The sequence below is a fragment of the Augochlora pura genome, chromosome 7 (assembly GCF_028453695.1).
Source record: "Augochlora pura isolate Apur16 chromosome 7, APUR_v2.2.1, whole genome shotgun sequence".
Taxonomy (NCBI): Eukaryota; Metazoa; Arthropoda; class Insecta; order Hymenoptera; family Halictidae; genus Augochlora; species Augochlora pura.
In genome coordinates, this window is record NC_135778.1 from 39,085,387 (window position 1) to 39,111,798 (window position 26,412).

General features: G+C 38.2%; 1 protein-coding gene and 1 long non-coding RNA gene across 10 annotated transcripts in view; one reads left to right on the forward strand and one right to left on the reverse strand.

Annotated features, from left to right (window-relative positions):
- Positions 1-49: 49 nt before the first annotated feature.
- On the forward strand, positions 50-15,964 carry LOC144473298 (uncharacterized). The gene is made up of 3 exons (XR_013494543.1): positions 50-140; positions 11,241-11,365; positions 15,826-15,964. It is a non-coding gene; the product is annotated as an uncharacterized LOC144473298 (long non-coding RNA).
- Positions 4,701-26,412, reverse strand: part of LOC144473294 (unconventional myosin-XVIIIa) — a 47,504-nt gene continuing 25,792 nt past the window's right edge. For 6 of the 9 annotated variants that reach the window (XM_078187053.1, XM_078187049.1, XM_078187052.1 and 3 more), the window contains 11 exons: positions 16,396-16,524; positions 15,811-15,954; positions 15,607-15,696; positions 11,507-11,866; positions 11,191-11,345; positions 9,941-10,064; positions 9,369-9,823; positions 8,931-9,243; positions 8,559-8,822; positions 8,041-8,378; positions 4,701-7,680 (listed from right to left, as the gene is read on the reverse strand). In XM_078187053.1, the coding sequence (XP_078043179.1) occupies positions 7,674-7,680; positions 8,041-8,378; positions 8,559-8,822; positions 8,931-9,243; positions 9,369-9,823; positions 9,941-10,064; positions 11,191-11,345; positions 11,507-11,866; positions 15,607-15,696; positions 15,811-15,954; positions 16,396-16,524 (2,379 nt within the window). In that variant the 3' untranslated portion in view covers positions 4,701-7,673. Of the gene's footprint in view, positions 7,681-8,040; positions 8,379-8,558; positions 8,823-8,930; positions 9,244-9,368; positions 9,824-9,940; positions 10,065-10,835; positions 10,959-11,190; positions 11,346-11,506; positions 11,867-12,484; positions 13,359-13,431; positions 13,500-13,568; positions 13,848-15,606; positions 15,697-15,810; positions 15,955-16,395; positions 16,525-18,163; positions 19,173-26,412 lie in introns of those variants that run through there. The other 3 variants (XM_078187056.1, XM_078187055.1, XM_078187058.1) reach the window with 3 other exon arrangements.

Genomic DNA, 26,412 nt, shown 5'->3' on the forward strand with positions numbered 1-26,412 from the left:
CTTATCGCAGTCAACAAACATATCTGCACGGTGTGATTATTTCGAAAATATACGCTTCCGTGGCGCGTGAACATCGGGAACGATTCTTGGTCCGAAAATCACTGGAAATAGTAAAAAGAGGTGTATCGTATGTTATTAAGGTAAAGCTGTTATGTATATGTATTAATATCGTTTGGAATTTTAATCGAGGTGAAACGTGTTTCTTCGGTTAACAAATTCTGCTGAGATAAAATGCTTTGTGTGCTGCATAAAATTGGATAATTTTGTCGATTTCTTAGTCAACGAATTTTGCGTTTCGACAAAAAATTTATGGTTAACAAAATTAAATGATAATGCTTGAAATAATTTCCCGAAACAGTTTACTATAATATATCGTATGTAAAATATACAAAGAGAATTACACGACTTGTACTCCTCTTATAACTTCTAAAATGCGCGTTGCACGAAAAAATGTTTTATAACACAAGGTGTACAGTTTGAAGGGGCACATTATGTACTGCATTTATTTTTCGTATAGATGAAGACGTTTCGCGGAGATTTGAAGGTTATTTTTGCGTAGATAGAATACTTTTTTTTAATGAGAATCTTTTACTTAGTAATATAGAAGAATATCAAGTTCAGCAAAAATGATAATTTTTGTAGTGTAAAAACGTGTCATGCTACAACACCATAAATGGAAACAGGGATAAGAAGAATGATTAATTGTAATTGTACACGCTTAACAACCTTTAATGGCTTAGCGCACTATCTGGAAAAAGATACTGTCGAAGCCGTAATCAGCTTTTTCGTGTATTATGTATATTATAACAAATTTTTGTTCAAATTTTGCCCCAAAAATATTCAAACACCACTGCGAATATTTTAAAAAAATTTTAGTTGATTTAGACTAGTCGAATAATATAGTTCTTCTCGACAATTTGTCATTATTACTGAATAATTTAATTCTTTTAGTTACTTTTATTTAAATAATAGATTGAACTATATATCAAATACAATAAAATTTCCGGAATTAATTAAAAATTACTACTCTTAAAAATACTAACGAAATAATAGAGAAAAAGGGCATGTTTATAGATATTAATTACTTTAAATACTTGAAATATATAATTAATAGATATAGAACAGACAAAATGTTAACATGTCGAAGATATAAATTGTATCGTGGCAATGTCCTTCGTTTATCAACCGCAGATTACGTGTTATAAAATTTCTCGAGAAAAGTGATAAACCGTGTAAATTAAGCAGATACAAAAATAATCTCTCTCCTGCAACATGTAAAAATATCAGATTGCAAAAATATTTCCTGACTAAAAAATAATAAATAAAATCTCTGCTCGTCTGAAGTATTATGGATTCAATTGCAACGTTTCCATATAGAAATATTTGTTATTCTGGTGCTTTATAGCGCGACTTTAACCTCTGGAAGGAAACCATGATAAGAAGTGCTAATAATCTTGCTGTAATTGCGACTTATTTCTGTATTATCATGATAAATTTATAGCGTTACGTTAATTAGAAATCTTGTCATTCGCACAAATTGAAAATACCCAAATTTTTCTAGACAATATTTCTCTAACAATAACATTTATTAATACAGTACACTTGCAATCGAAAGCTGTCGCGTTAAAAATAAATATTTCCTATAAAAGAAGATATTAAGTTAATAAGTCAAACGATTTTCTGATAAGCGATATTAAAAAGAAGGCATTAAGGATGAATTGAGATTTTTAAATCATGCTATTTATGTTATCATGACGCGACGATATCTGTCCATGCGAAATAAAGAAATTCTATGCTCAAGATATCTTCCCAACGTCATTGTTACGAGTTGATAAATTACAATCGTTTTGTTCACTCGTTTGCAATTTAATTAATACCTTGAAAATTGGTAAAATTAAAAAAAGGCGGAGATAAATATATAAAAATAGTTGCTTTTTATGAAACAATTCTATTAAGTTGGAAACTATGAAACGGGCGCCGCAGCTGTACAAAGACTAAGCAGAAACGCCCGTTTCAAGGTTTCCAACCTAATATTTATTCTAGACAGTGTGAACGACAAATTAAAACAACCATGAATACGTAGAATCAATCCCATAATTTTGAGTCGAAGTCGTAAACCTTGTTCGCAAGCTGTTCTTCATAATCTAATTTCCTGCCGTTATCTTTATCACAAGGCGTAATCGTAATCATGTTCGTAACCGGTTTTCCAATTTTTTATTCTATAACTTCTGATAATTTAAAAACCTTCTTATCAGAAACTTTTATAATGAATTTTCTTCATTCAAGAACATACTATAATACAAATTATACGCTAAAAATTATAGAATAAATAAATCCACTCTCCTTATTACCATAAAATAGTATAAAATAGCCACGCTCTGAGCTTTGTTGTTCTAATGTTAATTTCAAATTCTTAACAACAAATCAAATTATATCATCGACCAATTCTCTGAATAACTCTTTATTGAAACGCATTTCTCCGTCAGTTTGTTCGAATAATCGACGCGACGTTCTGCCGTGCGTTCAACTGTTTAATCGTTTAGCTACAGTGCACTCGTCAATGGAATTACGCTATCTACTCAACACGCTCAAGATGCCAGCCAAATTGATGCTCGTTTCTATCACTGTTTATTATTGAACCACGACGCTTCCTCTCTCGAACGTTATTAAATAACGCGCCGACCCTTTATTTCATATTTTCTTCATTATTGTGCCTTTACTGCATTTGTATGCATTTATATGCATTTGTATTCTCGAACAAAATTGTTTGGCAGCAGAATCAAAATTTAACCACATTAATTCGATAAATAAAATCATTTTCCGATCGCAATGCAATAGTGCACGCTAAGCAAAGCGGTTGTCATAATCAGTTTTCTTATCGCAGCAAGTGGCTTTACCGAAACCATTACACTTCATCTATGATGAACGTCTGCGAATTGTTTCGCTCTACTTACTGGTTCATTGCAAGTTCTTTCTTCTCAAATTTGTCGCCACTATGTTCTTTTAGCATCGCGAAAATATTTAAGACGTTTAATTCCAGCCCGAAGAAATTAAACTGTTTTAACCCTTTGCACTCGAAGGCAACCTATCTGTAAATTTGAAACAATTTTTCCTAGCTCATGGTATTCTCATTTCATGGAACAAAGTGCACTTTGCTGCATACGAAATTGATTTTTGTGACTCGTAACAAATTTAACAATTTTTTAAAAACAAAGTTGAATTTTTTATATTTAAAGGAGTTACCACTCGAGTGCAAAGGGTTAGAAGGTGTCCGAATATTTTATACATAATTTATATCTCCATTTCTAGTATATGTTGTATAGATGTGATAAAGTTTTGTTAGTTATTATTACTTCATGATTTTTATGTGCTAAGAGTAAGACCATAAATCTACGAACACTCGGGTTTAAACGTGCTCCGTCTTGAAATCAGCTTAAAGCTTCCATTTTAATGCGATTAAATTCGAGAGGCACATGTCCAAGTGGTTACAATCCGATTACTGCCAATTACAAAGTGATTTGTTTGCGTTTTATATTGTACGTAGGCTGAGATATTATTTAATAACTATAGTAAGTATAATAAGTATAATAAAGTGTAGTATTATTATAGTATTACTCCCAGAAATTTTATTACTCCAATGTAACGCGATATGTTTATGACTATTCCAATGATACACCTTACTATATTGCATGTTGCATTACGCAATTTCCTCAAACGTAAATTAATCCATAACTGTTTCGTTACCGCAAAGTTTGCAGCCAGTGTATTAGTCTACCGTACTTAGGTTTCATTAGTTCGTAATTATTTTTATTATAATATTGTTTTTACTATGTGACAGTGATAATATTAAGACTTATTTCAACGTCTCTTAATCAGACTTTATTTTACGAGGATAATTATTAAAATGAAAAGTTTCTGTACTTTTTTACTTTGTTGTGACCAAATGTTGGTAAACCATAAGAATTGCTCTTTTGCATTTAGCTTTTATATTATTTAAAGACTCGTAGTGTCTATGGATATTTGCAATATGTTTATAAAATATATTTTTTTAGAAATATGAAGATTTCAGCTTTTCAGAAGAAAAGCTCTTTAGTTTAATTAAACTCTCTTTATTTAATTTTTCTATAGACGTTCCAATTTTTAGTTTAATTTTTATTTACACTGCACTAACATCTGTATTTCATTTTTTAACGCTTCACCTAAAGTTTTTAAGTTTCTTTAATTATACATACCTTCAACTATGATAATTCTTACGTGCCTGAGATTTAAAAAAATAAAATAATCATGTTAATTTTATAATATTGAGATAAAATAATATAATTTTGTTTCGTGAAATATAAGTAAAATAAGCAAATACAAACCGCTTCACGGGACAGACACTGTGACCCACCGGTGATGCACGCCGGCGTCAACATGTTAAATGAAACACAACTGGTATATATTTATTAACAAAGAACATTCACATAATATAAAAGCATTTACCATTTCATCAAAGTATCATTTACCATTTCATTTTAAAATCGTAAATGTTAAATTTTAAAATCGTAAATGGTTATTGGTAATGGGATTGGTTAATAGTTTCCAAAAACAAAAATAAAATTGTAAATTTTTCGAAACAATATTTGGCGACAAATTTAAATTATTTAAATTACCGACTGTATTTCACAGAATTGCGCATAGGATCGATAAAGTACATTACGTTCTGATGTCCAATAAATTTTAATGATATCGAGAAATTTGACAGCGTATCATTAGAAAATTGATCTCTTGCGTTAACTTCCTCTATCCGATAACAACAATGTTACACAGTCGAAACGTTCTCAAAAAAAATGGCGTTCACGCTATACCATTAACTGGATACGATATGTCCGAATATAATAATTTCACTTTCACCGGAAGCCAATGAAACGTGTTTTTCCGTAACGTCGCGGAAAGGGCCGGTAAAATAACGGGTAGAGCTCAGTTAATTAAATAAGGTATCTGCATTTTACAAAGCAATAAGTTACACATGTGTCATTTATAAGAAAACCAAAGATGTTACGACTCGCATCATATAATACAAAATTTGAAGGAGTAAACCCAACACAGTCGACAACTTGTGTAGCAGCGACGCGTTAAAAAAAAAAAGGTCGCGCGAAAGAAGCACGAGATATCCCCATTCTTATCGTAATATGAAGTTCAGCTTCGTTATTCGCCGTTTCACGCTGCGCGCGTACAAACCGCGTTGTGTATACAATGCTATTGAAAGGCTATAATGTGATTATCAAACGTGTGGGCCAGCGAGGCGTTCGACGCTACAATATCCAGAGAGTTCGTGGATCCTGTGGAAGACTGGAACGGACGACGAATAATCGGGGGGCGCCGTCGACTACTGGTCGGATAATATATCGTCGAGACAGCCGTCGCGAAGTAAAGCACGAAAGCCGTTTACCGTTATACACGTTGACCGCGGGAATTATAGTTTAGCACCTAGATACTTTTGTTGATTCGTGTTTCCGACAAGCGAGAGAAGGGTCGCAGGCGCGTGTGTGTGTTTGTGTGTGTGTGTCGCAGCAAGAGTTGGACATATTAGACAAATATCGGTGTTCGCACGGAGTTCGGGATCTTTCCCCTTCGTCGCTTTCGTAATTTATCTATAATTTACCGGTCTACCGACCATACAGTTTTATAAAAGATAATTCGCAAATTTCATTCTTTTTTTTTATTCCTTTGCCATTTCGCTATTACGGTGGATAATATTTTGATATCGTTCGGCAGTGGCGGTCGCTTCGACAATGAATAAACTAATTCCTGTCTATCCTAAACTAGCATGTATAGGGGGGGGCTCTATACATAGAGTAATTCGGAAATGAAAAACGCTTTGTCAAGTGACAGCATCGATCTCCATTACTCGACTGTAGATTGGTACGTGTTTTATGACATAGGCGCTCGTACAAAATTCGATATTAGAAAAACGTTTAATAATCGGCAGTGAGGTAATTCTCTCGTTTGAAATTTTTTATAAAATTTCTAGTGGGATAAAAACAGTGTTGTCCCGTCGATTTCAAATACCGTAAATTTCGATTACAGAAACTTTGTATTTGCGAGAACCTCTACAGTCTAATAACTATGAGAAAGAATTCATATGAACATGCGTATATAATCCTTGCAAGCACGATCAAACTGTTTCACATTTCCCCCGAATTCCTGAGTTCTATCGTTTTGTTCGTTGACTCGATTGAAGCGCAACGTTTTGTCAACATAAGAAAGGAGAGTAAACGCAAGTATACAGAATGTTTTCTGTACCTGTGTCAGTCAGTATCCTTATCTATATTATAAACGCATACAAATTCTAATAGTAACAGTAAAATAAAATACATATTGTCTCCGGTAGAAAAATCCGAAATATTTTCAAATCCCTTTGGATTTACTGTCTTCTCAATAAAAAAAAAATTTACCTCCTTTTTGACCTTAATTTATACAGTTTACTAACAATACAAAAAGACATTAGGATTCGCGATTTACATATTTCATTCCTCACTTATCTTCTCGATAAAGCATAAATGTGTCATCGAACTGTATTTCTATTAAATTTTTGAAACGTATTCATAACCTCCTTTTTTATGTTTGCGCAAAACTGGTCTTGATCACGCTATTCTTAAATAGTCGCATCTTATTTAGAAAAAGTGTAGGAGAGGTGTACGTACAGAAAAAAGATTTGATACAAATGAAAGATTTTGACTAATAACATAACAATGTTCGATATTTTATTGTGTACAATTTTCGTTAGTAAAGAATGAACGAAAAGCGAAAATATATACAGGATATTCCAAAGTAACGCACTCAATTGTATTCTAATCTATAATTAGTTTAGTAAATTGTTTTCACTTTGTTTCGATGAGTGTATCATATTGTGATAATAAATTTTTTTTGGAAGGACGCGCCTCCGAGGTTTCAAGGTGATCTTTGTTATTCTAACGAAACTGTATATTTATGTAAACAGATAGTGCACATCAAAGTTAATTCATTGACATAAATACTTTGGTTTTTGAAGATCGTTCAAAGTCATTCAGAAATGTCAAAAGTTTACTTTCTTTTTTAGTTGCGTTATAATTACACACGAAGCGATGAGACACTGAAAGAAGATGGAACTTTTAGGGCGTTTAACAAAGGTTTAAACAGCATTAAATGACCTGAAACAATCTTCAGAGACCAAAGTGTTATATCTCAAGGAATAGATCTTGAAATGTACTATTTAAACGAACTATAGTTTAACAAATAACTGTGTGCGTTACTTCAAACGGGGCAACCTGTATATCAGATGTTATTTCCTTCGAAGAGTAATGTGAAACTGTTTTTTAACATCATGGAAGTAAGTCGCATACAAATTATGCATTATTTAGAGACGATGTTACCTTTATTCTGTCTTTTGAAACTTACTGTAAATAGTAGTGTTTATTTTGATTTCAATCCCTTTGATTCGTTCACATGAACTTTCTGTCTAGGTGATCAATATCTTCACCTTCCAGAGCAAAGATTTTTCTTTTCTAATCACCCTACATTAAATCATTGCTTCTTTTCATTTTGCACCTTTATTCTCAATTCATGTCGATTAATAATTCCTCGTCAGTGGGTTCAGCAGTCAAATCTTCGTTTTTGCTTTCATCGGACGCGAAATCCGACAAAGGCGCGGATCAATCACTGGAATTAGAATAAATGATATGTAATAAATTGCCAACAGGCTATTAGGAATGCCTTCCTATAATACATTCTATAATACAATATAGAGAAATATGTATTTTTTTTCTAAGATTTATTCGTAAAAACAGCTAGAACGATTAACATTAAATATATTTATTTATTAATTATACCACTTAAATATACTACATATTATAATAAATACCATTCCTTAATAAATATTTTCCATAAACCACCCATACTCCGATATGCATATCGTTACAGTGAAAAATATGAATTTCCATTTACAATAAATTAGACTATGAAACGGATGATAACGAAGTTAATTTGATTGTAGAATGTACTACTTAACTGAAGCATTACCTATCACTGTTTTCAGTCGTTGCCTCCTCGCTGCAGTCCAAATCCAGATCACCCTGAATCGCGCTCTGTAGATCGTCGATTCTTTGTAGTGCTAGTCTTAGATCGTCTTTGGCGACTTTGGTCTCCGCTTCGGCAGCCTCGAGACATTTTTCTAATTCGCGACGAGCACGGGTCGCCTCTTGTTCACGGGTCAACGAGGACGCGGCCTCGTCGCGCGTCTCGCGCAACGATCTCTGCAATCGTCTCGCGGTTTCTTGAGCGGTCTGTTCTTTCGTTTTCAACGAAGCCGTTTCGATTTGCAGTTTCTCGACGTTCTCTTTCAGCCTCGTTATTTGCGTCTGCGACAAAATGAAAAAGAAATTATATAAATTAACAGAAACTACTTGCAGAGACATATATAAAAAAAAAATCTAGAATATTTTTATCTATAATAAATTTTAATACCGTTCTTGCATCGCGTGAACCAGTCTCGCATGACACCATTCAGATTAATAGCAATCAGATAAGTAGAAAGTTACCTCTAAGCGTGCTCGCGTTGTCTGCTCCAACTCTAATTTACTTTCAAGCTCTTTAGCACGAAATTCGAGTCGTCTCGTGGCTAGACTGTTTGCCGTGGGATCGCCGAGCTGCTCGACAGACTCTAATCGTTGCGTTAGCTCCGAAAGTTGATCTTTGAGAGAGTTCCTCTCGGTCTCCAAAGCGACAATTTGTACTTGAGCCTCTTGCAACTGCGCCTGCTCCGCCGATACTTGTTGAACCGCCGCCCGGTATTTTTTCAAAACCTTATCAAACACATTAACCAAACGTTATATTAACATTACAGATAGAAAGTAAGATTTAATCAGAAAAAAATGTTATCTATGGAAAGTTTCTGTTTTAATTAAACTCACCTCTGCAAGCTCCTCCTCGTTTTCTTCGAGCTGCGAAAGCAGTTCGGTTCTCTCGCGATTAGCTACATTGGCGCGATCTTCAGCCTCGGATCGTTGTCGCAATGCTTCCTCCAGCGACGCTTGCGTCTCATTCAATTCCTGTTCGAGCGCCTGTTTCGCTTTAATCGCAGTTGCTCGAGCACACTCTGCATCTTCCAACTGGTTCTTTAATTGCCGTAACGCTGCTTTACCCGTTGAATCGCTCTTCGATCTTTCTAACATGGTCTGAGCGTCTCTGAGCAATACTTTTGTTCTCTTCAAGTCCCTCTTCAACCTGGCAAACATTTTAAAAATTATGATTCTGAATATCTGAATATAGATATCAAATATCAGATATTCGAATATCTGACGTCCGACAATAGTTTATTTATTTTCTTTATTCCTGTCAGTACAGCATACCTATGCACGGTCTCAGCTTCCGCGGCTCGCTCAGTTCGGTCTTGATCCTCTATGGCTACTAAACGGCGTTCCAACTCGTGTTTCTCGCGAAGCAGAATAGTCCTCTCCTCGTATTCGTTCTCCAACTGTGATTCCAAAGCTTTGACTTTCTTCAGCACGTTACCGCGTATATCCTCAAGTTCGTCGTCCCGCTGTTGCATCTCTTTGCGCATCTCCTTTCGCTGTTGTTCAAAATTCATTTCCAGTCTTAATTTCGCTTGTTCGAGAAGTTGCACCTGTCCAGCAAGATCATCGAGCTCTTCCTCTTGATCTTTCACTCGTTTCTCGAGCTCGTGCTTAGCTTTCTTCAACTGTGCCACTTCTTCTTCCGTTTTACCACCGAATGTCAGTTCTTCCAATTCCTGGCTCAATGTACGCAATCTTTCTTCTTTTAATTCGATTTCTAGTCTTGCGTCCTATGGGGAAAAAGTAACCAATATTAATATAATTATGCAATGTGGGGTACAGATATGGTAGCGATTTAAACTGAATACTATTATTACTATATTCTTATATTGAATAAATATACTCACGCTTAAATTTTGTTCTATGGTAAATTTTTCAGCGAGCGCTATTTCTTTCTCTCTCGCCAATTTCTCTCGTTGTCCTTTCTCTTGCCGGATGTCGTTCAACAAATTTTGCATTTCCGAATCGAACCTAATTAAACAAATCTCGAATTATTCTATATGTTCTCTATATACAATATTAATAATATTTACACAGTACTAGTATTTATACAATACAAATTTATATATTATTATGAAGAAATGTTAAATAGTGAACAGGATGGACAGGGTGGTCCACAATACAGAATGTGGTTTAAAGGGGCATAATATATAGTGCATTTATTTTTTTGTAGGTTAATACAGCAAAATTACTCGTTAGCTATTAAGTTTAGGGCTAATAAAGGTCAATACTATTTAACTTAGAATTTGATATTCTTTCGAATTTTGAAAAACTGTAGCGTTTATTTAAGAAAAGAAAATTGACCTTTAAATAACCAAAACGACTCAACCTATAAAAAATATAAAGACACTACATATCGTGTCTCTATAAACTACGCAAGTTCTATATTAAAAAATTTATTGCCCAATGCAACAATTTGAAGTTGCAGGAGGTGCACAATTTGCGTGGACCACCCAGTATAGTTCAAATTTAAAGCGAGAGGTCCCGGATTCGATTCCCACGCGCCATTCCCCTTTTTCATTTAAGATCCTACAATAATAACGCAGTAATATATTTTCTGTTCCCGTAAATCAATCCATCGAATAGTGTTTGAACATCTGTCGCCTAATTGTGATCGGCCAAGACGCTACTAATCCGCCGTTCAGTCAATATTTGTTTTTTCTGAGATTAGTATCGAGCTCCCAGTTTCAGGGCAACCGTGGATCTATTCTCGGAGCAATCATTCGGAGTTTATGCACCCACCGAACGTTTGACTAAACGCTGACGTTGTCGGACGTGCAACGTTAGCGACCTGGCCGGTTGCCAGAGACACTTGTTGCCGACGGATGAAATGAGAATAGAGTCTCTCCCCAATACCGTGGAAATTTGGTGATGTGTTTAACAGAGAACAATGATGTTTTCTTATATAATATCCGTTAGCTGCGTATATAAACTGCGGTTTGATATATGAGAGCAGAGTTTGTTGCACCGAACAGCCTTTCAATTTTCATCCGGGAAGTAGTATTAGTAGAGTTTTACAGGTCGTTAGATCTACCAGGAATTTCTGAGGGAGAAAGAAGATAACGATTAATATTATATTATCATAAATATTACGTACTTGCGTTGCTTTTTCTCCAGGAGATTATTTCTGGCTGTTTGTTCTTCCAGAAGAAGCCTGACGTCATGCATTTCACCATTCAATTTTTGTACGCGGCGTTTCCATTGTCCTACTACTTGACGTTGTTCTTCTACTTCCTCGTAGGCGTCGGTTAACTACAGAATTAAATAACAACGTAAGTAGAAAATACAATAGAAACATTGGAAATATATTTATGCAATTATTTAAAGCCGAGCGACGGCAAATTATTTGTACAATAAATTTATTAAATTATTTTCACACCAACACTGACAAACTTCTGATTCTACTAAAGTACCTTTTTCTCCAATTGTTTCTTGAGTCCCACCAATTGCTCCAGGTCGTCTTCGTGTTGTTGTGCCATTTTCCGTTTCGTGAACTCGAGCTCCCTGACAGCGTGCTCGTATCTCTGTTTATAAACACCGCCATCCTCGCCATCCTCCACGTCGGATGCAATGCCATTTAAATCGGCAGCCCTCGCGTATAAAAGTTCCATTTCGAGCCGTTCGGTCGCCTGCTGCAGATTCTTGTTCGTTTCGGTGACATCCTGCAATTCTTTCTCGAGCCGTAGCCGCTCCGACGTTTCCGCGTTGATTCTTTCAGCTGCCAGCGTCGATGTCGAGTGCTCCTCCGCGAACTCGGCGGACATCTCGCTTAACTGAAAGATAAAATTGTCTTAAAAGTCTGACCAAAATATATGAGAATAAATACCTGTTTTCAATTTTAATATAAAATATATAATGCGATCACGAAATCGCTTCCACGTTTTTCCATAGTAAATAGGATGATGGTACATCATTTCTGTTTGTTTGTAATCAAGTCTTACATAACTTTTCATTCAAAAAATGATCTCGTTGAGATAAATGAATTTAACCAAACAATTCATTTCTCAGACGACAGCTATAAATATTCACATAATTAAATTAAGGATCGACAGTATATAGCGTGACGGTTTCAGCGCGTTGCCAATTTTTAGAAACCTTGTATTCTAGTACCACACCATGACTTTCCAGAATATATGCATTATAACGAGCGTGCAAATAAACGGTGATCGAACGTTTTTTTCCGACAGCATACGTATCACGTTACGTCTCGATCGTTTCGAGAAACCGGCGACGAAAGGTGCGACGCGACGTAACGTAACACCTCCGCCGAAAGCGTAAACAGCGGCCGTTTATTTCAGATACATTGCATTGCGATCGACGAGCGTTTTCCCGCGAATGACAAGGAATCGCCGCCTAACAAAAGACTAAAAAATTAAATATAGTTTCAGTACCTCTGGACCGATACTATCCGAGATAGTTCTGTCTTCGGAGGCGCGCGACAACGATTGTCTGGACGAGCTCTTCGCGGCGTTATAATATTGAAATCCGCGGATCATAATGTTAGTGGCGCTTTGGCTTCTACCCATGAACCCCCTAGGCGCGTCGCTGGTCCGCGACGAGGACAATGCGTTATCGGCTTCATTCCTATGACCGAGACTCCTCCACTCGTCCATAATGTGATCGGTACGTTTGAGGAACTGCGAGATCTTCGCGGACAAATAAGAAGAGGCGGTGGCCGGCTCGAGATGGGAAGCGGTTGGTTTGAACGACTGTCTGACCCGCTGCGTGTCGCAGCCGAGCACGAAGTTCAGGCTGGCGTCGAACACGACGGGATCCTGTTCTTTGATCGACGAGACGTCCATCGTGTTCGGGAATTGGTTTTCCAGCGGATAGACTCTTCTCGGTGGCGTCGAGAAATGGGTGAGAGAGTCCAGTCTCGAACGAGGTCTGCCCGACACGGTGGACAACGACAACGACTTGGAGCGGTAGGACAGATTCGACGAGAAGCTGCAGGGCGACGGGCTTCTCGTCGGGTTCGAGTCGAGCAGCTGTAACCTGCTGGTGGGTCTCTTGAGGGCGCATGGTGGCAGCGGCGGCCTCTTCAACAGATTGCTCGTTAAGGCCGCGGCCGTAACCACGGGCCTGGACAAGCGCGCGTGACCAGGCTCGCCGTCGGCCGAGAAATTGCTCGGACACGGGTCCTGCGAGAAGTCGTTCGAGTACATCGCCGGCACCGACGGCATCCTCCTCTTAAACTGTTCTCAATCCTCTCGATCGCTCGACGTCCGTGATCGACCTAACCCGGACGACGTCCCGGCGACGATACTGCGGAAAAAGCGATACATTAACGTACATAGCGACATACCGCGACGGTCCAACGGTTACTCGTACTACATACATCCAGGCGCACAGTTGCGATTCGTCTCTCATAGCGGATATTTCATCTTTGTCTCGGTCGGGGATAATCTGTACCAGAATAGCACGATAGCGTAATACGTTTCGAGGTGTATTAATGGGAAGTGTAACGTTACGTACACCGGGTGTTACACACGTTTTACTAATCGTTACACTTCATTCGAGTGACAACACGCTGGTCGCTCTCGCCGGACACCGCGAATCCCGCGAACGAACCCGTTCACGTCGACACAGGAGACGTCTTCTCGCCGATCTGTCCGCGCACCGTCGGCATTTTAAAAATTCGTTTTTCGCGTGGACCCGCGTCGATATCGGCCGGTCATCGGATACACGACTCGCCGCGCGAGGCCTTTTAATTGCGTAACGTCGAAACGGCAACGCCCGTATCGAGAGGGTGTCCCGGCGCGACTAAACTCTCCTCTTGGGTCAGCCGATACTCGGGTCGGTTACATACGTTTCCGAAGAGGAGGACGACGGTCACCTTCGGGAGTTATTCTAAGTGAAACGGAGAGAGAGAGAGACCGCGAGGGAGACGGAACCACCACGGTTAGCGAGAAGCTACCGGGGAACACGAGATCTAGCCACAATTTTGGCGGCGCGCCAAATCTTCTGTAAAGTCCGCGGGGAAAGTTTCGGTGAATAGAAAGCGGGACGGAGTGACGATTTCGAGATTGCGAGATTTCGAGATCCGTTTGACCAATCGCCGGCCGGCCGGCGCGCACAAGATCGAACGGTTCGGCTGCCAAGCGTTCGCGCTTGGGAGTGTGAAATGTTCAACAACGTGGCCCCTTGTTCGCGCTGGGCTTATTTTAAACATTGTTAGAGCGCGTTGGACCTAGAGCGTCGCCGAGATCGCGTTAAATAAAATCTATGAAGGCGGAGAAAATTTACAGAATTTTGCCGCGAAGAAAGCAACATTTCTATTTCGCTCGATAAATTCTAATACAACTCGTGTCGCATCCTAAATCACGAAAATAATCCTTTCACAATTTATACCAATTTTTTCTATAACAAAGAAAATTTCGATCCGCAGGTTGGCTGCCTTTCGCAAGCTTTGACAGTTCCACTCCGTTAGTAATGGCCGCTGGTCGCGCGCCGAAGTACCAATTTACTGTACGAGCTATTTCGATAATACAGGAGAGGGAATATCGGTCAATGAAATTTTTATCTAACTGTAACAGATGATGATGACGATGATTCCGGGACGGTTCGTTGGTCGGATTCGCAACGTGATATAAATTTCCTCGTAGCACGGTTCGTGAACCACGGCTGACCTAATTGCGCGACGCAGATAATCGTGGCGTATAAGTAGCCGAATAGATTGATATTATGTCGTTTGGTTTCGGTAATCGCCGACGTCTTAATAAGGAGCTCCTGAATAAGTAGTTTCGCGAATTCGTTGCGATTTCTTGTCCTTTTGCTCTATGGAATTGTATGCGCTTTATGTCGTATTTGCTATGAACGTCAATGAATCCCTTTCTCTGAAAGATATATAATTTTATAATAATAATTAAGTCACATTTCTTAAATGTCTGTTGTGGTTTGTTACATCTGCTGTTTATAATGCATCTTCGAAACAACGATGTTTATCTAAAATTCGATTATTTGCACGCTCGATTATTTAACACCTTTTAATATTTAAAAATTGAGGCAAAATTATATGAAACGACCATTTTTCGATGGATGTTGGTTGTTTCTATTACCTTAGAATATTTAATTTCGAAGTGTTCTTAATCTAAAGGAAAAACGTTGTTAATAACATATATTTTCGGAAAGTCGGAACGATAAAGTTGGTAAAATTTTCTTTGTTCATAATCTTGAAGTCATTTTGTCAAAAATCATTACCCTGTTTTTTATAGAGATCACAAAACTTAAATAATAATCTTGACATTGATAGTTTTTTAAAATTCATTAGACAAATTTTCTCTTTTAATAATTTTAGAACGTTTCCATAGTTTAAGATAAAACTATAAAATTTTACGTTTCAATATTTAATATGTAACCTCTAGATTTTATTGTCGAACCGTATGGAATTCTTGATTTTTTTAAATAACGTAGAACAATCGTTATTCGCATACAGATTTACAGTTTACTAATTCAAAAATAAAATAATTAATAAATCAGACCTTAGTTACATAAATCAAGTTTTTTGTCATACCTTAGTTTCCAGTATGTCATTATCATGTTTTAGATGATTGCGTTCTTGTTCCAGCCTCTCGACCTTTGCTTTGAAGACCTCGAGCTCTTCCTAATCATAAAAATTATTCGTTTGTAACCAAATTTCTGTTTCCTTCTGCATGCTTTTGTAATTCTTTTATGTATTGGTGCAATGTAAAACAGAGTTGAAATAAAGGGCTCTTACCGTCTTTGCTTTCAGCTGATCTTCCGTCCGATGAACATTCAATAAAGGCGCAACTTTCACGTATAATCTCCACCATGGCCATTCTCGTACGGACATCCATTTCCTAACGTTCCTCTGTATGCATCTAACCGCAAGATCTTGTAACTGAAAAAACACATCGCAGCTGTTAGTTATACGCCCACGTGTGCAATAAGAAATAATCAGTTCTTTTAGCGAATAACGAACTAATGAAGTAATAAAATAATGTAATAAATGGTAAAGCGAAATAATAAACTAAAATATTAAAATGAAATAATAAACTAAGAAACCATTCACATTTCCTTTAAAACATTCTTTTAGTATCATAAACAATTTCGATTGAAACGTATTTAATCCAATCGCGAAACGATTAATGCTAAAAGACCGCTTTATTACTATTCATTAATGTTTTCAATGCGCGCAGAATTATGAAGGATACTATACTATACTAGGAACAGCGAAGGATCTGCGAAGCTTATGCGATAGCCGAGGAATCTACCGCACAGGTAATTGCGCGGAGACGTAGGTGAGCAGCTTTAAAAAAAAAATGAAGATGCCATGACATACTTTCAAGGTGTTGAGTTTACGACGTGCCAAGTACCCTCTGCATCTCGCTTGCAAAAGAACTATGTGGCCAGTTAGTTTCTCGTCTCTTTGCGCCTCTAGCCGTTCCAAGGTGCCCGATCTGAAAAATATCTGTGGAAAAAGAAAAGCAAAATTTATTCTCTACAGACAAAAACTAATGTTAATTGGACGAATTATGAGTATTTATGTATAATGATATTATTATACGTGTATATGTAAATTTATGGACGTTCGTAGAATTTTATAATGTTTAACGATTCGAAGAGGTAGCGTATGTATTCGCATAAACGGTATTATATTATGATTATAAATATAATTATGAAATAAAATAAAAATTCCACGGGAACTCGATTGAAATGTTGTCTTTATTTAATAAGTGAATGTTACTGTTAAAATAATATGGTAGGAACACGAGTTAGGATGAATTTGAATATAAAAATATCGAATGTATCGAAGTGTATCTAACTGTATCGAATAATAAACTATAGCTAATTAGGTTAAACGCGATGATGCAAGAATGACGGAGAAATGACACAAATACACTCAATTCACGATGTTTGGAAATCCAGCTACAGTAAAATATACACGGAAAATATATAAGTAAAAATCGTTTTTTTCCATAACTTTAACACAAAAACCATAATTTTTGTATCATGTTTTAGTTGTAGCCAATTACCGATATCTTATACTAAGAAGTATATTTATAGTGGGGAGCTAAATTATGTCATCGCATTTAGAATAGTATTATAACTTTTTTAAAACTTTTCTAGATGACTTAAATTTTCCTATAAATATTGCAGGGACTAGATCACTGTACAGTGACTGAAATACTTTCGTTTAAATTTTACTTTTTTATTTTATTTTGCGACTCCAAGTCACAAAAATGTCTCAAAATAAATATTAACATGTTTTACATTTACACAATAAAATATCTATATAATACGTGCATTTAAAATAATTTTATCAAATAAAACTTTATTAATCTCATTAAAGAGTATTGCCATACGGAAAATCGTTCCTTGCGAAATTAAAATTAATTATAAATAAAAATGAACTTTCCTCGATATATCGAATTTGAAAAATTTACTTTTGCCGACGAAATTGTATTCTCCGCTCCGAATCACTTTGCAACGCTACACCCGTTGACTAAAAATTCACGGAAAACTTAACGAAACTAAAATGAGATTTGTAAATTCTGTTGTCCTCGACTGTCATCATATTTCGCGGCATTATTTATGAAAAATCGTACTTGAAATCAGTTCTCGCATGCTGCTGGACGCTCTATACACTAACATTGTAACATACAATTTTATAATAATCTAATCAATTCATCGAAGCGATTTATAAAGCTGCGCTCCCAAGAATTTATTATAAAGGTGCGTTCCCAAGAATTTATTATAAAGGTGCGCTTCCAAGAATTTATTATAAAACACAATAATCGCGAACAATGATCACTTGCTTGACCAGAAAAAGACTGCAAAGTAACCGGTAATTAATTTTGCTTTTCAATTAATTTTTGGCATTTTTGCTAAAGAAATAAAAAGGCTAAAAAATATTTTTACGTAATCTTTTTTTACCCTTTTCATTTCTTTAACCGAAAGAACAAAAATATAAGAAAAATGAGCGTGAAGCAGCATGAAACAGACTTCGATCATTTTCGGTTTAATCTATGGTTTTATAATATACTGCTTCGACAGCACAATATATGCATCAATAATTCTACGATACTATTGTAATTTAGGCGACGGACCTGCTGGCCATCGCTGTAGGTTCTGCCAGCTTTCCACTGGCCCCTGCCAGCGTACTCTACGGACTTATTGCCGTCACCTCTGCCGCTGTCGATGCTGCTCACTCCACTCGAAGTCACCGCACTGGTCCTCACAACAACAACCTCTTTAGCCGGCTCGATCGTATCGATAACAGTCTCGCGAAACGTCCCGTCGCTAATTTTCGTCTGCGGGAAATAATGTTTCCTCGCATAACCCTGACCGTCGTTCTCCACGTTCTCCTTCCACTCGTTTTCATTCTCGTTACTCATGTGTCCGCTATCCTCCGAGCAATTGCTATCCGATATATACCCATTGTAATCGTTCACACCCTTGGCGCTCTTCTTCGACACGATCACCGTGTCCGGCTCCCTCGCCACCTTCGACGTCTCCGCGTTCTTGCAATTGAAAAAGTTCACCAAATGCTCTATCTCCTTCGCTCTCTTGCCAACCGAATTCTTACTCTTCGCGTCCACGTTGCTATTATTGCTAATCTTTCCATTAACTGGCGAATCGCAGGGGGTATCATTTTTCTTCTCAGACTCGCCGATTGGCTGTTTGCCGCTCTGCTTCTCCCAATTTTTCTTAAGTTTCTCGATGTTCGACTTCGCCTCCTTTTTCTGTCTTTCCTCTTTGTTGCTCTGCTCGCTGCCATAATTTTCTAACCGGCTACCGAACTCCTTCGAGGTTGATAGATTTTTATTTATTGTTTCCTGTTGCTCCTGCTCGATTTTCTTCCGGGAGTCCAGCTGCTGGCTCTTTGCCGTGTCCTCGCCTATTCTGATTACCGTGGAGTGATAGGCTGTCTCGATGGTAGCCGCGGACTTGAACGCGACATTGAACCCGTGGGCCTCGTAAACTGACCCAATTCCACGGGGCACGGAATCCACGGTGTCCACGGAACGGACGGAAGCAGGATTCGGTTTGCTCCTGATCTCTGTCGCGTTCTCTTTCACGTTTTCTTTCAGGTTTTCTTTCAGGTTTTCTTTCAGGTTTTCCTTCACGTTTTCTCTCACATTCTCTCTCGCGTTTTCTTTCACGTTTTCTCTCACATTATCTTTCATGTTTTCTCTCGCGTTCTGTCTCGCGTTTTCTCTCACGTTTTCTTTCACGTTTTCTCTTGTATCCTGTCCTGCGTTTTCTCTTGTATTCTGTCCTCCGTTCTGCACCACCTCCTCGTCGTCGTCGTCGTCCAGCTGCGCCATCAGTCGCGCCACGCGTTCCTCGAAATTGCTGCTGAACCCACGAGCGACCTGTCTATGCTCGGGCGACAGGTCGCGGCCGAACGCTTCCCGGCAATTCTCGTAGATCCGCTCGTCCATCGAGCGGTCAAGATCGACGCCGTGGACCACCGCGGGCTCTGCGGCACGATCTACTTGCGATAGATCGGCGAGAGATCGGCCCACGCGAGCGTTCCGCGCCAAAAGCGGAATCTTACTCGGTCTCGAGGACATTCCGTAACCCTTCTTGCAATCGTTCTTCAAAACGGCACGGATGCTCCATAAACTGGTAGACCTGTTCATCGTTGCTGCCCTCGGCGCTGCCGCGTGGTCCTTTTTTTCGTTGCCGTGCTGCTGCTGCTTCGTTTCGTCGGCCAGCCTAGTAGACGGCTTTTTCGCGTAATCGTTCACCTTGTACGACGCCCTCGGGTTGTCGCGAACGTCGCCGGAAACGCATCCGAGGCTGACCGACCGATCCAGACCCGTGTTCCGGCGCAACGACTCCGGCTTTTTCGGCAATTTCGCCGGCGTGTACGAGAGCTTCTTCTTTAGCAGAGTCCTGTCTTCGAGGATCATGCAGGAGGGAGACGAGGACACGCTTTTTGTTACAGGTCGTTTATCGTTTCGCTGGCTCGGCGATGGTTGCTTCGACGTCTTTGCTTCGTCCGCGCGAACCTCCGTCGTTGCTCGTCGAGGTTTGATGGTGGACGAGCGTGGCTTTGCATGATCGGCGAGCAGGCTCGAGCGATGATGAGTCTGCTCGTCGGAGGAGGTCTTCCCTTGCGGGCTGGTTTTCGGGGTGGACGCGCATTTCGAGAGACGAGCCTTGGCCGGTGTCGGCTGATCAGCCGTCTGCTTTTTCGGGACCGATAGCACTGTCTTTGAAACGTTAGGGCTGCTTCGGGCTTTGACTAGTCGCGATCCGGTGGACCATTTCGTCGCGCCGTCTAACATGGTGCGGCAGAGCAAGGCGATCGCCTTGGACAGTAAACTGAATGTCACAAATTATTGCGGACGTAAAAGACAATTGATTTTTTTAACTAGCTTTAATTTCTACGTTGCCGACGCATTTTCATCGACTCGACTCGCGACTGACATAACCCACTCGGCAATTGTTGCGAACAATTTCCGCGGCTACCAATCTCCGAACAATTCCCGCGCGAAACGGATCGCGAGACACTTGCTTCGCTCACTGCTTCGATACGAGACGTGTTACAGCTTCTTCACGTTCACACACGGATCGGGCTCTCACTACACCGTGAAAGTGACACACTTTCATTGTATCAACGAGACGGCTCCTTTCTGCGAACAGCACCCTACGGACGCGGTCTCGTCCACGAAATTGTACATTATATCGAAATAATCGACGCGCGATCAAAAATTTCCCGAGGACCGATCTAGTCGATCGAAGCAGTTCGATGATCTCGCATTGATCCGAGACACTGGGCTTGATCTCTCTGTCTTCTTAAATCCCAACTGTTCAATTGACGGCGGCTCGTTCGACGCCCGCAATCTCGACGCCGAGTGACTGCATTTTTCTGAAATCTTTTTTTACGGATCACTGTTTTCTTCGTCGTTCCTCGGTCCCCGTTCTTTCGATCTTGCGATCCCGTCTTTTTAGTTTATAACTTTATTTAGATATTGATAGTGTTCGCCGCAGACGTCGCTAATTTTCGGCGATGTGAAACGCGCGCTCGACGACGGGCCGCCGTGTGTCCACACGGGTAAGAGGCCTTCCTCTTGTACGAAGAACGACCCACGACTAAGTACCGTAAAAGCTGCGTAAAAGTGGACGTACGTTTTATGGTCGCGAGAGGAAAGGAAAGAAAAAGAGTCGGACGGGCCGCGCGATACGGGGGGAAAAGCCGCGAGAGAGGGGAGGGCCACGGCAAAGAGAGCGAGAAGCGAAGTCCGCGGTGGCGGCGGTGGTGGGGGTTAGTTGGAGAGGAACCGGCGCGGCGGAAGAAATGGCGAGGAGGAAAGTAAGAAAGGAAGAAAGGTGGAAAGCGGGGACGAGGAAATGGAGGATGGCTGGAACGGGGAGGCGAAGGGGAGCGATCGGCGCGGAGAGAGATCTTGATCGATTAATTATTAACCCTTTGCACTCCTAGGTCTCAGGTGCTCCATTGTCCTTTGTACATAATATGGATAATATAAAATATAGTAAATATATAGTATACACGTAATAACTGTATAATATAGTAAGTACATAATATACATGTAATAACTATATAATAACCCTTATTCATATAATAACCCTTTGCACTCGGAGCCATTTTAACTGTAAATCGAAAATAATTTTTCTGTTTCGCGGTACAAAAATAATTTTAGTGGTGCAAATGGAGAATTAATTATTTTCCGTAATATACTATATATATTCTATGCAATGCCACCCCCTATGATAAATATTAACTTTCTAGTTTTTGGCTTTAATTAATTAAATTGCTTTAACAATATGGACATTTTAGTGGATGATTATCAGCGCTGAATGTATTAACAATAAAATTTGTTAATGTTCTTTCAGAAGAGAATCTACTAAAATTACATTTATTTTTTAATCTTGATATATTCCCAGTCTAATACACCGATAAAATGTCCACTGCCTGTCTCTGGGAACTAAATTCGCTTGAACGGAAAGTCAAACAAAATTAACTTCGCACTCCAACGTGTTAATCAAGTTACCACGCACCAGAGTTGTATATGTATACATATGGTTGACATAATATTCTTGAGCTTTCTCTCATTGTCCTGTTTCTTAAAGCAACTATAATTCTGTTTCGCTGCGGGCATCGAAAATCATGTTCATCAAACGCGCACAGTATGCTTGAATACAGATACTTCATAATTTAACTTTATTATATTTTTAATTTTCTATAATATTTTATAATCTAATTTTATTATATTCTTAATTCTTTTATAATATTTTACGATTTAATTTTATTATATTTTCAATTTTTCAATAATACCTTATGATTCAATTTTATTATATTTTTAATTCTTTTATAATATTTTATGACTTAATTCTATTATATTTTTAATTTTTTTACAATATTTTCTGATAGATTCTGTGGATAAAGTTTGCGACGAATTCGAAGAAATTCTCCCGGTCGGGGACTGTTGCCGGTGACCGAAATAAAGTTCCTTTCACTGAAAACTATTACCAATAACCAAAACAGGTGGTAGCTCACCGATAACTGTTACGAACAGCTTGGACCCAATTCTCTTTAACAAGATCATCGCGAGCGATAATGATTATTGGCAATGTTCAATATTTATATAAGTAAAGTACATATAGGCGCGAACAGTAAATGATCACAAATAACAGGTGGTTTATGATTCGTCTCTTTCCTTATTTAATAACCATTATTTAATACGCGATATTTTTCCGTCTGTGAAGAGCAATTCTTGAATCTATTTTATAACTTTATAATTTTATCTTTTAAATTTATTTTATAGAATTTTCAGGAGTAATGTGGTTTTTTCAGTAAATAGTAACGTGACAACGATATTAAAATTATCAAATATTAATTAAACATATTTACGAAAATCAATTTGGTTGCAATAGTAGTCTGACGCAACAGTTAAACAACAAAAATTAAAATTATGTAACAATTACGAAGACAAAGTCCAAAGAAGATTTGAAATGTTAATACGCTATTTATGTTATATTATTTAGAGAGGCCTAACGAAAAGAAAAAAGCTGAGAGGCTATTCATCAGACAACCACTGTAATTTTGCAGTAATAATCTGGATGTCATCCAATAAAGCGCGCGTTTAGATCGATCGTCCCGAACTTTCGTTTCCCAATAAGAATGAAATAAAAAGCATCGCAGCATTTCTCCGTCGATCTCCACTTCGAAGTTAAGCAATCCACGGACATATAAAAGTGTCTAGAAATCGGTGCGTCCGCATCATCACTATAGAATCCTCTTACTAGACCACTTCTTATTATCTCAACACTTTACCGACCGGTAGCCCATAAATCCCCCCCCCCCCCCCGATTGGTATTTTATAAATGAATCGTCAAGGTAACTAATAAATTCAACATCAATTATTCAGACAAATGTCTTAGATTGTACTATCGTAAGCTTCACTATTAATACATAAATTTCTAAAAATTCAATATCTCTCGCGATTAACGAAATAAATCAAATCAAAATAGAAACGAACATTTAACATTGAGCTATATTTTTAAATTTAAAGCGTGAACCCCTCTTCGATACCGTAACGCGACGCTCGGCATCGAAAGGAGCCATGTTTTTTTTTTTTTTCATATAACTAATTGCTCGTGCAAGGACATAAGAAGTTTCACCAGAACGCATCCGATAGGCTGAAAATCCCGTTAAAACCACTTTCTACCGTTAAAACAAAACGTTACGCGTTTTTGTTGCTTGCAAATATCGAAACGTTTAAACTTAAATCGCGCTGTCGTCGGGCAACGTTCGGACGATTAAAAAAATAATGTGTATCGAACGGCCGACGTGCCGTGCCGAACAATATAATAAATTGTTCGGTGCCGGATAAATGAGCCGAGGATCATCGAAAAAACATTTGTATGGGTCCGCTACTTTACTCCCGGGGCCGATCCGTGTTTACCGTTATCGAAGGTAACAGGTACCACAGGCTATAAACTCTCTTCCTCTCCCTCCCCCTTCGCCGCCTAACCCCCCCCCCCCCCCCACCCGCCGAGTTAATCGAGAAATCTACGTACCTCTTCAACTCTCTCTTCCCCCTTTCTTCCGTTTTCTTCCGTTACATAGACGTACAACACGAGCGCGCGTGCGCGTATCGTATCGCACTTTATTTTACAGAAGCGCGCAAATTATAAAGCGCGTGCTACGAGCATATATGAAAATGTACGATGTGGGGGGGGACGCGTCTTCTTCTAAATGACGTTTTATTCGACCGGCGTGATCGTCGATCAAATAAACGCGGTGCACACCTGTTCGGATTTTCACCGCGCAGGTTGTTTAAGGGGTTAGGTGTATGGTTTTGTTGGAGGACTAGCGAAAATTAAAGATTTAATATATATTTTTTCCGAATGACGAAAATTCGCCATTTCGCTGCTACCTGAACATAACCTTGACGTTCTTTTAAAAATAGAAAACATAATAGAATCAATGTTCCATATTATTGTTATTATTACTGGCATAATACTGTTATTATTATTATTATTATTATTATTATTATTATTGTCATATTACTATTATTATTATTATTAACAAAAACCATGTAAATTTAATACTTCCATTCCACTCGTCATTAATATTTACCAATAACAAAGAACTTCTCGCTCGTAATAATTATTTCTTAACCCTTCTTCGTTATTATGGAACATAAACAGGAACGGCTCGAATCATTAACATTATTTGTCGAATGAGACGTCGACTGATCGGAGTATGTAATGATTAACGGAACAAGCGGATGTCGGAACTACGATTAACGGAACCCCCAAATATCGGTCGTCAATTGTCTTACTTCGGTGACACGCAGAAATTTATGGCATACGGAAGGGCTACGCGTGCACGCGGAAAGAAAGGAAGCAAGGGTTGAACGACAAAGTTTCAAGTCTCTGTTAAACAAGGCATAATTTTCGAACTAAAGAAAGCAAAATTTTCAAACTAAACAAAGCAAAATTTTCAATGTAAACAAAGCAAAATTTTCGAATTAAACAAAGCAAAATTTTCAAACTAAGCAAAGCAAAATTTTCAAACTAAAGAAACTAAAATTTTCCAACTAAACAAGGCAAAATTTTCGAACCAAACAAAGCAAAATTTGCAAACCAAACGAAGCGAAATTTTCATACTAAACTCATGGCTGTTTCGAACACGGAATCGTACTATACGCAGACATTTCATTCGGGTTCGACAAAGCGACTCTGAACGGTTCTCGAGCCTTGTCGTCAATAGAGAGTTTCCTGCGAGAATTCGCAAGCAAACGAAGATTCAATTAGTTAGCTTCGTTGCCAAGAGTGTGACTTAAATACGGAAAAAAAGACGTTTCTGCGGGAATTAAGTAAATGCTCGAACAAAGCGTAACGGTGTACGTACAGGCATACGTTGCATACTAAACGTAGATAGGTATTTTAATTAACGGAGATTCGAAGCGTTCGATTTTTCAGGCGTCTAATGGACGAGAACCGGTAATTGTTTGATTTTCCTTGTTTTACTCGCGTCCAAGCGCTAGAAAATGTATGTTTAAATGATTATAATGATTGTTCTCTAACTGCGAATCCACGTCGACTTTGCGATAATATTAACCCTTTGGGCTCGAAGATATTTTGGTCTTTCGACTGTAAAAATTTATGTCATTGTAGGATAATTGATTTATTTATTTTATTTCTATTTTATTTTTATTGTATTTCTATTACTTATCTTATTTCTCATTCATCGCCAAAGGTATCTAATATTTAAAATATGATATATTAGTATGGGAACTTATAGCAATATTTTTATTTTAATATTATATAATAAATTATTGCCAATAAAAAGCCAATTTATAGGTTACCGGTCGGTAAATTGTTAAGGCAAATAATTATTAAGGTTGACGAAATTATCTTGTCATAATTCAATATTAATTCAATAATAATTCAGTAATAATTCTTTTCAGAATCAACCAAACCGTTATCATCTAAATCTATTAAAATTTCAGGCGCATTGCAAACGTATTGCAACAAACGAGACGCCCAGTATGCAACGATCTCGACCAGCGCACGATTGAAAATCATAGGCATAACCGCAGAGCCTTGCTGCACTCGCCGCAGTAATACAGAGAGTAGAATGTGCTCCATTCATGCTTCTTTAATGGCTTCCATGCGGCAGAAGTCGGTGCAATTTTCAGAAGAAAGACAAGAATAAACCAAGAAAATTGATGCGTTGTCGGCGTTTCGTTTGCCTCGAGCATTACCTTAGCGAACGCATTTAGATTGTAACAATTTACAATGTCATGGAAAACGTACTGTTTTGTTCGAAATACCCGACAGAATTCTTTGCGAACAATATAAATTTGCAACA